This window comes from Dendrobates tinctorius, unplaced genomic scaffold (genome assembly GCF_039654945.1).
Source record: "Dendrobates tinctorius isolate UK_male_01 unplaced genomic scaffold, ASM3965494v1 ptg000054l, whole genome shotgun sequence".
NCBI classification, from domain to species: Eukaryota; Metazoa; Chordata; class Amphibia; order Anura; family Dendrobatidae; genus Dendrobates; species Dendrobates tinctorius.
The window spans coordinates 14,122,462-14,137,995 of NW_027361722.1; the positions used below are offsets into that span (position 1 = coordinate 14,122,462).

General features: G+C 36.7%; 1 protein-coding gene across 1 annotated transcript in view; it reads left to right on the forward strand.

Annotated features, from left to right (window-relative positions):
- The window catches only part of CD247 (CD247 molecule), a 136,698-nt gene that overhangs the window by 90,435 nt on the left and 30,729 nt on the right, over positions 1 to 15,534 (forward strand). Inside the window, exon 2 of the mRNA XM_073577115.1 lies at positions 15,260 to 15,363. Coding sequence (XP_073433216.1) covers positions 15,260 to 15,363 — 104 coding nt within the window. The remainder of the gene's footprint in view (positions 1 to 15,259; positions 15,364 to 15,534) is intronic.

A 15,534-nucleotide genomic window follows, 5' to 3' on the forward strand; every position in this document is an offset into this window, starting at 1 on the left:
GATCCCTACAGGCCCGTATATAGGAAGAATACATTTTTTTTTTATTTTCCTTTTCTCGGTTTTTAATTTTTTATTTGATTTCTCATTTTTTTTTAATGTGGAAAAACAAAAGTTTTTTTTTTCCCCAATAAATATTTTATTTTACACCCATTTTTATTTAATTATTTTTCTGGTTTAATTATATTTTTATTTATTTTTACATTTTTTTTTTCATTCTTTTTCTTTAAATAGATTTTTCTTTCTTTTAATTAAAAAATTAATTTGACACTTAACCACATATACAACAAAATGAAATTGTCAATGATTGGGTAAAGATTATACTCTTCTTTTTAGTATTTCTATTTATGTACCGTATTTATTATTTCTCATTTTATGTATTTTATTTTTTTTACGTATTCTTTTAGTTTTTTTATATTAAATATTTTATTTTATACTCAACCACTGTTGCACAGAATTAAATTATCAACGGAGATGTAAAATATATATATATATATATTTTACTATTATTGTTTATATGATCAATTTTAATTTTTTTTTTTATTTCAGCTAGTAAGAATGTAAAGGCCGGGCCAACCATGATATTTTTTGCTGTTTTTATCTATTCTCCTTTATCTTTCATTATTTTCTTTTGCCTTTTTTTTGTACTCTGCCCTTCCCCTGACCCCCACCCATAATATATATATACAGTATATATATTTTCCAAGTCCCAACACACAATGTCCCAACACTCTCGATGTAACACCGTGACCTCGACTTCAAGGAAACCGAGAGAACGTCCATCTTTTAATGCACATCCAGAGAAAATAGACCATTTGGCTCAATTACTTGTAAATAATGTCGGCTCTGCCTTCACTCCCAGTGTTGTTATTATCTGATCTGAGCAAAATAAAGCCGCAGAGATTTTTTTTTTACTAAAATGAGTTTTCCTCCCCTGGACACAATTTATTGCAGCTTTTCGCTTCGCTGTAATCCTGGGTGGATGCAAAATATCTTCACATGGTTTCATATTAAAGGAAAGATGAAAAGAAAAATCAAGATTCTTTTTTTTTTTTAATTTTAGTTTCCAGTGTAAAATAAAAAATGAATAAAATGTAAATGTGTTTAAAATATAATACAATCTTCAGACCAGATCACAACAAAGTAAGGCAGAAGAAGTCCAGGATACAAGGCAGATTGGGAGTTTATCAACCCATAAATGTGGCCACTTTTATAAAGTCCAAATCTGCACTGTAGATAAATGGACAGAAGGATAGTTAGATAGATAATAGATGATAGATAGATAGATTGATAATAGAGAGATGGATGATAGATAGATAGATAGATAGATAGATAGATAATAGAGAGATGGATGATAGTTAAATAGATAGATAGATAATAGAGAGATGGATGATAGATAGATAGATAGATAGATAGATAGATAGATAGATAGATAATAGAGAAATGGATGATAGAGAGATGGATGATAGATAGATAGATGATAGAGAGATGGATGATAGATAGATAGATGATAGAGAGATGGATGATAGATAGATAATAGAGAGATGGATGATAGATAGATAGATGATAGAGAGATGGATGATAGATAGATAATAGAGAGATGGATGATAGGTAGATAGATAATAGAGAGATGGTTGATAGATAGATAGATAATAGAGAGATGGATGATAGATAGATAATAGAGAGATGGATGATAGATAGATAGATAGATAGATAGATAGATAGATAGATAGAGAGATGGATGATAGGTAGATAGATAGATAGATAGAAAGATAATAGAGAGATGGATGATAGATAGATAATAGAGAGATGGATGATAGTTAGATAGATAATAGATGATAGATAGATAGATAGATAATAGAGAGATGGAAGATAGATAGATAATAGAGAAATGGATGATAGATAATAGATGATAGATAGATAATAGAGAGATGGATGATAGATAGATAATAGAGAGATGGATGATAGATAATAGAGAGATGGATGATAGATAGATAAATAGAGAAATGGATGATAGTTAGATAGATAATAGATGATAGATAGATAGAGATAGATAATAGAGAGATGGATGATAGATAGATAGATAAATAGAGAAATGGATGATAGATAGATAATAGATGATAGATAGATAATAGAGAGATGGATGATAGATAGATAATGGAGAGATGGATGATAGATAGATAGATAAATAGATAGATAATAGAGAGATGGATGATAGATAGATAGATAGATAGATAGATAGATAGATAACTAGATTTAATTATAAAGTGCTGTGGAATATGTTGGCGCTATATAAATAAAATTATTATAAATAAATAGATTGATAGATGATAGATAATAGATAATAGATAGCTTACACTATGTAACACTATTTTTGTTCCTGGCTTCCGCTTATGTTTAAAGACTATGGAAAAACGACTACATTCAGCACAAACTTTGATTTTATGACCACAGGCCAAAATAATTTAGTATTTTTTGTACTGGGCCAATGGAAGAAGGAATGCCTGTGCGACGTTTGGCGGGATCCACCATGCAGGAGTAACGGTTGCTTGAGTGGTTGGTCGGTTGCTGCCAAATTCGCGGGATAGCAAACTTCATGGCTCTTTTCTCCCCTGTACCAACCTGTAACATAGCAGATAGAATTAATTATATAAATTTAAAAGCATGAAATCTTCCACATTACTTAAAGGGAATCTGTCACCCCTTTTTAGTGATATCATGTAAAGATATCACCCAATTGTGCGTCCCATAAGGATTCTATTAGGATTTTTTATTCCCCCTGACCCCGCACCTTTGATGCAAAAATACCTTTGTTATCTTGGTGGAGATGTATGGAAATCGCCGCGGTCCGGTCCGATGGGCGTGGCTTAGTCAGCTTCTTTCCCCCCCACCTCCTCGGCTTGGTAAGCGTAATCTTCATTCGTCAATATCACAGATAACGTTTTCTGCGCTTGCGCATTGAAAAGGACTCCAGCGCCTGCGCAGTATGCCTTGCCCAACTGTGGGCGAAGCATATAAGCGGTATGTGCATGCGCTGGTATTTTTCAGCCCTGTTTATTCCCCGGAAGTGTGTCTTGCATGTGAAGACTTCCGGGGCATAGACTGCGCTGAAAAATAATTGCGCATGCGCAGTACTGATTCTATGCTTTGCCCACAGTTGGGCAAAACATACTGCATAAGCGCCGGAGGCCTTTACAATGCGCAAGCGCGGAAAACAACGTTATATGTGATATTTACAGATGAAGATTACGCTCAGCAAGCCGAGGAGGTGGGGGAGAAGGCGATTAAGCCACGCCCATCGGACCGGACTGTGGCGATTTCCATACATCTCCACCAAGATAACAAAGGTATTTTTGCATCAAATGTGCGGGGTCAGGGGGAATAAAAAATCCTAATAGAATCCTTATGGGACACACAATTGGGTGATATCTTTACATGATATCACTGAAAAGGGGTGACAGATTCCCTTTAATATATATTTTACTATAGTGCATTAACGTATGTGAACATTTTGTCAATTGCAGCTCCTTAAACTGTGCTAGATCTAAATGACAGAAAAAAACTGACGGCACATCTAGAACTAGTCTGAATAGGTGCATACCAAAAAACAGCTTAGGCTAGTTTCACACTAGCGTTTATTCCATGCCGCGCACGGCGCCGCTAAGCCCCGCCCCCTGCCGGCTCCCTGCCCGCCCCATCCGGTCATCGCCGCCTACTATGAGGCGGGCAGGGGGCGGGGCTTAGCGGCGCCGTGCGCTGCATGGAATAAACGCTAGTGTGAAACTAGCCTTACAAATCAAATAAAGAAATGGCTGCACTCAATTTCATTAAGGCATATCAAATATGAAATATATGAAGTACGAATAGCATAATGGCTTTTGTAATCTAGAAAAGATCACCTTGACGTTGGCGAATGGGCTCACATCTTTTGGCCAAATTTTGTGCTAAGTATCTCATATGTTTTTTTCTAGATTACAAAAGCCATTATGCTATTCATACTTCATATATTTCATATTTGATATGCCTTAATGCAATTGAGTGCAACCATTTCTTTATTTGATATGTACTAGATCTAAGTCATTGAAATTCTACAAAATAAAGCGCTGCCATCTAAACAAGCCGCAATTGTTGTGAGTTCATTTTCTGGTCTACCAGTTATGAGTTCTCCTTCCAGGCTCCCTCTGGTGGTAACAGGAGGTAGTGAGGCTGATTTAATCAGTGGAGATCTGCCACCTGATAAGGAGAATGACGATTGGACCTCAGGAATCTCAGACTGGATTTAAGACAGCCGACGCCCTACTCTGGTGCTGGTGATTTCTTCTGGCTTGTCAGGTCTTGGTTCTCAGCTCTGTTCCAGTCAGCTCAAGCTAAGTTTTTCTGCTAATGTTCACACTTGATTTTGTTGGTCTATTCAGTTTTTTGTGGTCAGCCAGCCCCGGCTGGGGCTGTGCTGAATTTCCACTCTTATTTATCTGTATTTGCCAATTTGCTTTTTGTCCCTTATTAGATTGGCCTCTTTTTGCTCTGTCTCAGAATATTTCAGAGTGCTGATATAGTGGGAGAAGTCTAGTGACTCCAGGGTTAATTTTGTTATCAGAAGTGTTGGACATTATTTTTGTAGGGTTTTTGGCAGATTGTAGACAGTGTCTTTCCATTCCTATCCTTTATAGTTAGTTTGGGTCCCATCGTTTGCTCAGCCTATTTTCTTGCCTGTGTTTGTGCTTTCATCTTGTTTCACTGTCAATACATGTGGGGGGGCTGTCTTTCCTTGGGGTCTGCTCTGGGGCAGTTAGTTTTCCCCTTTTCTTGCTTTAGGCTTATTTAGTCCTCTGGCTGTGACGAAGCGTCTAGGTTCATCGTAGGAATGTTCCACGGCTGCTGCTAGTTGTGTGGTAGGATCAGGGATCTGCAATCTGCATAGTTACCAACCTCTCTGGTTTTCTGTGACTTAGCTTGTTTTGTTTTTTCCTCCTCGGTGAGCCATTCATAACAAGCAATTGTCCACCTTACCTTCAAGAGTTTTCTTGCAATATTCGCCTGTGAAATGAGGCGCCCCGGACTTGTCTTGATCCCCGACAGACATGCCGAAATCCGCCTTGTAGGCCTCACACATCACACGACATGCTTTCACGGAACACTTTCTCACTCTTGTCTTTATAAATTGTCCACACAGGTAGCAAAATGCCTCTGCTGGCCGCAAACGACCTCCTGACGCCATCTAAAACAAATAATTGCTCTTTAACTCCGATGCGTTATTCTCTTACTCAGCAATAACGTAAACCGAAATGTTGGTTCGAGTCTCACCTGTGCTTTTATACTTGTATGACTACTATTGAACAGTCCGAGAATGTTCTAGAAAGTTCTAAAAGTTTCTAGAAATTTCTAGATAATCCTGGAAAATTGTAGAAACTTCTGCACAATTCTAGCAGTTCAACAATATTCTAGAAGACTACTCAGTATTGAATACGAAATCGAGAATTTTCCCGAAGACAGACAAATTTCAAAATTTAAGTGTCCTGATCACAGAAGAAAAGTTTTTGTGGGACAACAACTGTTTTCTATTTGTTTTAGGCATAACGGGTCCTTAGGAAAACACACTTTGGACCCAGGAAGAAAAAATAAATAAAAATGTATTACATAATGTAATATATAGATAGATAAATAGAGAATAGATAGATGGTAGATATATAGATACTGTAGATAATAGATAGATAATTACTGCCATATTGTGCCACTTTAATACAACATACATATGATATAGATGTAAAACCAGTTGCTGATTAGTTTCTGGGACTCTAGACACGTTAGCGTGGCCACGTTCCGTGTTATTATATTATTTCACTTTACTTCCACGGCCGACAGTAAATGAGTCACGGTGTCCGTGCTGTGCGCTCCGCGGTCTCATCAGCTGCAGCAAGGACTAATGTGGTCGAGTGTCGTGTCTAATATTAGACCGGCCACAACCACACAGAAGAGTCGCTTAGGCCGGCTCTGCTCTGACTCTCAGTCCTTTTTTTTATTCTCTTTTTATTTGCCACATGTGAAAACTATTCAAAAAGCGACATATTTTTTATAAGGAAATAGAGGGAGATCCGTCTGCGACAGTTACGAGTCCGGCACCTCTGTGCTGCACGTGGTGGAGCAGCGGGATCGGCCCCATGAAGTAGATCTCCGCAGAGGCCCCCCTTCATGGTCTAACACTGTATAGTATCATTAATTGGGCACTGAGTGGTGGTTTTATGCACCCAAATAAGCACTAGATAGCAGTATTATGCAGACACTTCATCATTAAATTGGGTTAAAAAAAATTAAAAACACATGAGACACGCGAAAAAGTGAACAAGTCGGTAGGACAGTGTTCACACCACCCAAAGACTGAAACACAGAAAAAAACACAGTATGACAAACATGCAAAAATACTCTGTTGTAAAAAATATATATAACAGTAGACAGCCAGTGCTAGTAAAAAGATGATAACAAAAACAGGGTATTTAGTTGATACGTTTTTTGCAAAAAATGTATCCTAAGCCACTCCACCACGTCACGGTATACCCATCTCGGAGCCGTCCTAGCTAATGTATTTAAAACCTGATCATGTGCACAGTACCTACATGAGCAGGACTCAGAAAGGCGCTGCCCGATGTGGACAGGCTGTGCAAGACAGCTTTTTATGTGCATGTCTCACAAGAGAGGGGCGGGAAACTCCCAAAACTTGCATAAGCAAGAAACTAATAGAAACTGCTCATATAGGTATTGTTCACATGATCAGGTTTTAAATACATTAGATAGGACTGCTCCGAAAAGGGTATACTGTGACGTGGTGGAGTGGCTTAGTATACATTTTTTGCAAAAAACGTATCAACTAAATACCCTGTTATTGTTATCTTTTTAGTAGCACTTGCTGTCTACTGTTATATATATTTTTCATCATTAAATTGGGGAGTGGTATTATTTAGGATCTATATAGCTGTTTTTATGTAAGTACTTAATGGCAGTGTTATGTGGGTATTTTATAATAACAGTATTATTTAGTGGTGTTGTTTAGGAACTGTAGCATTTTTAGATAAAATTTACATAACAGTATTATGTGCTTACTTTACAATGCAATTATTAGTTGTATTATTTAGAAACTAGTTTTATTTAAGTACTACATGGTAGTGGGCTTTTCTAAAAAAAATGTAATAATGGTTTAAGAACTGTATAGCAGTTTTATGTAAGCGCTACATGGCGATATTATGTGGTCATTTTATAATAAAGGTATTAGTGTTATTATTTAGAAACTGTTTAGCAGTTTTATGTAAGTGCTGTATGGCAGTATTATGTGAGCACTTTATAATTACTTGGGAAGCGGTATTATTTATGAACTGTGTAGCAGTTTTATGCAAGCAATACATGGCGGTATTATGTGGGAATTTTATCATCAAGGTACTAGTGTTATTATTTAGGAACTCAATAGCAGTTTTATGCAAGCGCTACATGGCAGTGTTATATGGACCCTTTATAATAAAAGTATTAGTGGAATTATTTTCTAACCGTATGGCTATTTTATGTAAGTACAATATGGCAGTGTTATGTGGGCACTTTATAATAAAGGTATTAGTGGTATTACTTAGGAACTAAGTAGCAGTTTTATGTAAGTATTACATAGCACTATTACATGCACACTTTATAACAAATGTAATAGTCGTATTGTTTAACAACTGTATGGCAGCATTATGTAAGTAATATATGGCAGTATTATGTGTGCGCTTTATGCTAAAATGAAAAAGAGTGGTAATTTTTAGGAACCATAAAACCGTTTTGTATAATGTCAGTATTATGTGGGCACTTTATAAATAAGTGGTATTATTTAGGACCATTGTAGCAGTTTTCTGTAAGCACTATATGGCAGTATGATGTAACTAAGATATTAATGGTTTATTTAGGAACTTTGTAGCAGTTTATTCATGCACTACATGGCGGTATTATGTAAGCACTGTTATTGGTATTATTGCGTTCTCCATAGTCAGCAGATTGGGGCCTGCAGTATTGAGGGGGGATTACAATTAGGTCTCTGGAGCCTCAACTAAATATAGGATTCACACCACTCCACCTGATCACAACGAGAGCGCTACATCAACCACAAGTGGAAAAAAGAGACAACCCGCCACCCCATGTCAGAGGCAGACACAGCACAGGTGAGCCTGTGCGGCGGTATAGATAATCATAGCATATGATGGCCAGGTGCAGTGTCACATGATAGGACTAGATACACTGCGTAGACGGTATCACACACTACAGACTTAGGTCCTGCAGCTCAGCAGAAAATGTTACACCGAGTAGGATTAGATACACCAGCACAGCATACAGTACCAAACACGATAGACTTAGATACACCAGCTCGGCAAACAATGTCATACTTATTAGACTTGGATACAAATGCTTAGAAAGTGTTTTCCATGATTAGGTTAGATAGAGCAACTTAAAAGGCAGTATCACAAACGGAAGTTTAGATACATCGTGTCAGCCGACAGTGTCACACATGATAGGCTGAGATACACGGGGTCAGCAGAAAGTATCACACATGATAGGCTGAGATACACGGGGTCAGCAGAAAGTATCACACATGATAGGCTGAGATACACGGGGCACCAGGAAGTATCACACAGGATAGGTTGAGATACACGGGGTCAGCAGAAAGTATCACACAGGATAGGCTGAGATACACGGGGTCAGCAGAAAGTATCACACATGATAGGCTGAGATACATGGGGTCAGCAGAAAGTATCACACAGGGTAGGCTGAGATACACGGGGTCAGCAGAAAGTATCACACATGATAGGCTGAGATACACGGGGTCAGCAGAAAGTATCACCCATGATAGGCTGAGATACACGGGGTCATCAGAAAGTATCACACATGATAGGCTGAGATACACTGGGTCAGCAGAAAGTATCACACATGATAGGCTGAGATACACGGGGCACCAGGAAGTATCACACAGGATAGGTTGAGATACACGGGGTCAGCAGAAAGTATCACACAGGATAGGCTGAGATACACGGGGTCAGCAGAAAGTATCACACATGATAGGCTGAGATACATGGGGTCAGCAGAAAGTATCACACAGGGTAGGCTGAGATACACGGGGTCAGCAGAAAGTATCACACATGATAGGCTGAGATACACGGGGTCAGCAGAAAGTATCACCCATGATAGGCTGAGATACACGGGTCATCAGAAAGTATCACACATGATAGGCTGAGATACACTGGGTCAGCAGAAAGTATCACACATGATAGGCTGAGATACACGGGGTCAGCAGAAAGTATCACACAGGATAGGCTGAGATACACGGGGTCAGTAGAAAGTATCACACAGGATAGGCTGAGATACAGGGGGTCAGCAGAAAGTATCACACAGGATAGGCTGAGATACACGGGGCAGCAGAAAGTATCACACAGGATAGGCTGAGATACACGGGGCCAGCAGAAAGTATCACACAGGATAGGCTGAGATACACGGGGCCAGCAGAAAGTATCACACATGATAGGCTGAGATACACTGGGTCAGCAGAAAGTATCACACATGATAGGCTGAGATACACGGGGCACCAGGAAGTATCACACAGGATAGGTTGAGATACACGGGGTCAGCAGAAAGTATCACACAGGATAGGCTGAGATACACGGGGTCAGCAGAAAGTATCACACATGATAGGCTGAGATACATGGGGTCAGCAGAAAGTATCACACAGGGTAGGCTGAGATACACGGGGTCAGCAGAAAGTATCACACATGATAGGCTGAGATACACGGGGTCAGCAGAAAGTATCACCCATGATAGGCTGAGATACACGGGGTCATCAGAAAGTATCACACATGATAGGCTGAGATACACTGGGTCAGCAGAAAGTATCACACATGATAGGCTGAGATACACGGGGTCAGCAGAAAGTATCACACAGGATAGGCTGAGATACACGGGGTCAGTAGAAAGTATCACACAGGATAGGCTGAGATACAGGGGGTCAGCAGAAAGTATCACACAGGATAGGCTGAGATACACGGGGCAGCAGAAAGTATCACACAGGATAGGCTGAGATACACGGGGCCAGCAGAAAGTATCACACAGGATAGGCTGAGATACACGGGGCCAGCAGAAAGTATCACACAGGATAGGCTGAGATACACGGGGCAGCAGAAAGTATCACACAGGATAGGCTGAGATACACGGGGCCAGCAGAAAGTATCACACAGGATAGGCTGAGATACACGGGGCCAGCAGAAAGTATCACACATGATAGGCTGAGATACACGGGGTCAGCAGAAAGTATCACACATGATAGGCTGAGATACATGGGGGCAGCAGAAAGTATCACACATGCTGAGAGCATCACACACTAAAAGCTTAGATACTCAGCAAATAGTATCACACACAAATTGCTAACCCCATAATATTGAACACATGTATTTATTCTAATATTTTTCAGAAAATATACTGAGAAATCTGATACAGTTTGTAACCTTCTCTTATGAAATAGCTTTTTTTTTTTTTTTAAAAAAAAAGGAAACATAAAACAGGAAATGTTATAAATACAGTTAAAAGAATAATAAAAAAATTCAAAACTACATTTCCGATAGTCCCTTTTTAGAAATAGGATATACATTGAATATCTGAGATGATATCATTTTTATTTATTTTTTTATTTTCTGACCCAATTTGAGAAAAAAATTCCTTTTTTCTTTCCAGTATTAACTGAACTTAATTTGAAAAAATATTTATATTTTATATTTATTTTGATCCCTTTTATTAATTGATTTCTACAAAGTTTGGAAAGCTTTTTCTTTTTCTGTTTAACTTAAGTTGAAAAATATTTATTTTTCAATATTCATAAAATTATAATTTTAGAAATATTTTTCCATTTTATTTAATTAAAAAAACAAACAAAACAGAATATAAGGAGTACAAAAACATCAGTGTAAATTTATATACTTTTTCTTTAATGTGAGACAGATATGGTAGAACTATTGTACAGATATATTTTTTATATTTTGGTACTATAATATTTATGATAAAATCTAATATAATATACATTAAATATAGATATACACACACAGTACAGACCAAAAGTTTGGACACACCTCATTCAAAGAGTTTTCTTTATTTTCATGACTATGAAAATTGTAGATTCACTCTGAAGGCATCAAAACTATGAATTATATAATTAACAAAAAAGTGTGAAACAACTGAAAATATGTCTTATATTCTAGGTTCTTCACAGTAGCCACCTTTTGCTTTGATTACTGCTTTGCACACTCTTGGCATTCTCTTGATGAGCTTCAAGAGGTAGTCATGAAAATAAAGAAAACTCTTTGAATGAGAAGGCGTGTCCAAACTTTTGGTCTGTACTGTGTATGTATATACATATATATATATATATATATATATATATATATATATATACACACACACGAGACATACAGTATATGGTATATTGTAATAAAATATAATTATATAATATTTATATATCAGCCTGTAAACTTTCTCTTTCATCATATGTATATTTTCAAAAACTTTCCAAAACTTTTAGAACAATCGGAAATAATAAAGACGAGGGCAATTAATTTATTTTCTTGGCCCGATATGAGAATATACCCCTTTATTTATATTTTACTTATTTACGTCAAATATTTCATTTTTTTAAATCATTTTATTAATTTACTAATTTTACAAATATTCTTCAACTTTTAATTCATAGAAAGAAAATACAAAAGCGTCAGTGTTAATTTATATTTAATGTCATTTTTTTTTTTTTAATAAAACCTGACTCGATAGAATAAACCTTCTGCACAGATATATTATCTTTTACAATTCTCTACCTTCGAAAAGTCACATTTTTTTGGAATAGTATAGCTGTCATCATAAAATAAAAATTAAAAAAAATTACCTAAATAAACATCCATCAATAATAAAAAATTCCCTTTTAATGTTCAGTTCTTTGGATTTCGGATGGAGAATCACAACTTTTTTTGTTTCTTTGATACTAATGATTTTACTGAGGGCCCTCCATCGGGCTTACGCACTCTTCGACACATATATTGAGCCACAAGTGAGAACTTATTGTGAGCAGATGGCAGGTAGATAAGTTCCCAGCCCTGTTGAGAGGCACAGGAAACCTCGACGTAGAGGAGCACAGATGCTGATCTACACTTGGTAACCACATCGAGCACAACACATTAGTTTTTTTTTTTCTTCTGTCGTCACGGCATACTATAGAAAGTTTTTTTTTGTTTTCCATTTGAATATTAACATAATTTATTAATATAAATTATTAATCATTTTGGGTGAGGATGGGGATTAAATCATCTTTTTTTACTTTTTTTTTTAAATTTCAAGGGGCCGTCAATGTCATAGATAGGGTGTCCACGGGAAAAAAAAAACCCTCAAAACTATCCCTTAGGGCTCATACTCACATGCGAGAAACTCGGACGAGTCACGCACGTCAATACCCGGCAATCGGGAGCGGAGCGTGCGGCTGCACGTAATCCTATGCAGGTGAGCGCTCCTGTCCAAGTGTCGGCGGCAGTGCCGGGTATTCACGTGCGTGACTCGTCCGAGTTTCTCGCATGTGAGTATGAGCCCTAAGTATTTGTAGATGATAAGAAAAATATTGCTGTTTTCTCTCTGAAGCAGCATCACTCCTGTCTATGGACAGATCTGGACATCCTAGACTCAACGCATGCCCACGGGTGTCTCACTTAAAAAAAATAAATAAATATATATATATATATATATATATATATATATAAAAAGGGTCAAAATCTAAATATACGTAGCCGTAGTTATGAATACAACTTTGTAAGAACGTTAATTTTCTCCAAGTTTGGTTTTTTAAAACATATCTATTTTCGAGGTGGAAATTTGATTTTTTTTTTAGCATTTTTGTTTATTTTTTTAAATCATTTTTATTAAAAAAATAAATATAAATGTGTGAAACAAAAAGATATAGAGAAAAAAAAAAGCCTAAATGCCTGTAAACTCCTGTCACATAATAATACATAAAAAGTTTGCTATTGTTTTTAATTTTTTTTTTCCTTACAAAATCTTCAAAATATTTTTTTTCATTATTATTATTATTTTTTTTTTTTTTGAAGCACAAATGACAAATACGAACAGAACCGAGGCCGGAGCGAGGACGCTTGAGCCTAGTCTTTCTGTAGACAGTGTTTTCTTGACATGTAATCAGTAGGAATCCCAAGTCTGTGGTTTAAAAAAAAAAAAAAAAAAAGAATAATATCCAGTAGATAAAAGTATAATAAAAGAGAACAATCTGATCTTGAGGGACTGTAGAGGAACTCGTCGCAGAACTGCAAAGCCAAAGCAGATAACTACAAGGAACTAGTGCCCAGGACAGAGCGAGAGGCCAGAAAGTACAAACCCCTCGCCGTGCGTGCAGTCCAGGCTTCAGGGTTAAATCTCAATTCTGAGAATTTAGCAAACTGACAAAAGAAAGTGTATCCTAGAGAAACCACAATACCCACTATAGCGCACAAATGGCACTGCTGAATGTGGGACACCTGTCAGTGTCCCAGTCCTATTATCTAAAGCATAATGATAATGATATGGAGAAGCATTGAGGAACTTTTCTTTTGATTACAAAGTAGTATTTTTTTGTATATGGATATAGCATAGTATTAAAGGCCGCAGGAGCTGCTGGCTCTGGAACAAGATGCTGCGAGGGCGCGCAGGGAAGGTAAGTAGGAGTTTTATTGTTTTTTACCGCTGCTGGAAGCCGGTGGCTGCGGCTGTAACTGTAAAAGAGCGCGCCATGACAGAAATGAATATTCATTACCAGTGCAGTGAATATTCATTTCTCTTTAGCAGCGAGCACAGTTACAGCTGCAGCCACCAACTCCTGCCTCCTGTGACCCGCTGCACCGCCGCTCCCCCTTCCCAGACAGCTTCTGGGACAATGACTCATGTATAAACCGAGGAGGGTGTGTTCAGCACAAAAAATGTGCTGAAAAACTCGGCTTATACACGAGTATATATGGTATCTATTTTACATAGTGACAGTATTATAGTAGTTATACTCTTGTATATAGGGGCAGTATTATAGTAGTTATATTCTTGCACATAGGGGCAGTATTATAGTAGTTATATTCTTGTATATAGGGGCAGTATTATAGTAGTTATATTCTTGTACATAGGAGCAGTATTATAGTAGTTATATTCTTGTACATAGGGGCAGTATTATAGTAGTTATATTCTTGTACATAGGAGCAGTATTATAGTAGTTATATTCTTGTACATAGGAGCAGTATTATAGTAGTTATATTCTTGTACATAGGGGCAGTATTATAGTAGTTATATTCTTGTATATAGGAACAGTATTATAGTAGTTATATTCTTGTACATAGGAGCAGTATTATAGTAGTTATATTATTGTATATAGGGGCAGTATTATAGTAGTTATATTCTTGTACATAGGAGCAGTATTATAGTAGTTATATTATTGTATATAGGGGCAGTATTATAGTAGTTATATTCTTGTACATAGGGGCAGTATTATAGTAGTTATATTCTTGTACATAGGAGCAGTATTATAGTAGTTATATTATTGTATATAGGGGCAGTATTATAGTAGTTATATTCTTGTACATAGGAGCAGTATTATAGTAGTTATATTCTTGTACATAGGGGCAGTATTATAGTAGTTATATTCTTGTACATAGGGGCAGTATTATAGTAGTTATATTCTTGTACATAGGAGCAGTATTATAGTAGTTATATTCTTGTACATAGGGGCAGTATTATAGTAGTTATATTCTTGTACATAGGGGCAGTATTATAGTAGTTATATTCTTGTACATAGGGGCAGTATTATAGTAGTTATATTCTTGTACATAGGGGCAGTATTATAGTAGTTATATTCTTGTACATGGGGGCAGTATTATAGTAGTTATATTCTTGTATATAGGGGGCAGTATTATAGTAGTTATATTCTTGTACATAGGAGCAGTATTATAGTAGTTATATTCTTGTATATAGGGGGCAGTATTATAGTAGTTATATTCTTGTACATAGGAGCAGTATTATAGTAGTTATATTCTTGTATATAGGGGGCAGTATTATTGTAGTTATATTCTTGTACAGATATTTTCCTGTGCATAATGTTGAGCTCTATAATTTAGTAGTTATATTTTTTTCTACGTGTTGATAATTAAATCCTAACCTATTTTTTCACAAGTCTGCTATATTTTTTTTTTTTTTTTTACAGATGCACAATTCTTTGGTCTGACAGATCCTAAATACTGTTACCTTTTGGATGGAATCTTGTTTTTCTATGCAATCATTGTCACCGCACTGTTCTTCAGAGAGAAGGTAAGGGTTATTGTTTATGCGCATACTTCATGCCCTACAGCATTAATATTTGCCTGTGAGTTCATCAGTTGGAGGCTTTCACGCATCCCCATGAACAGCGAAGTAGCAGAGGCAACATTCCTGTAGAAATCATGGAATCAGCCAAATAATATCTGAAAATATTAATCATTT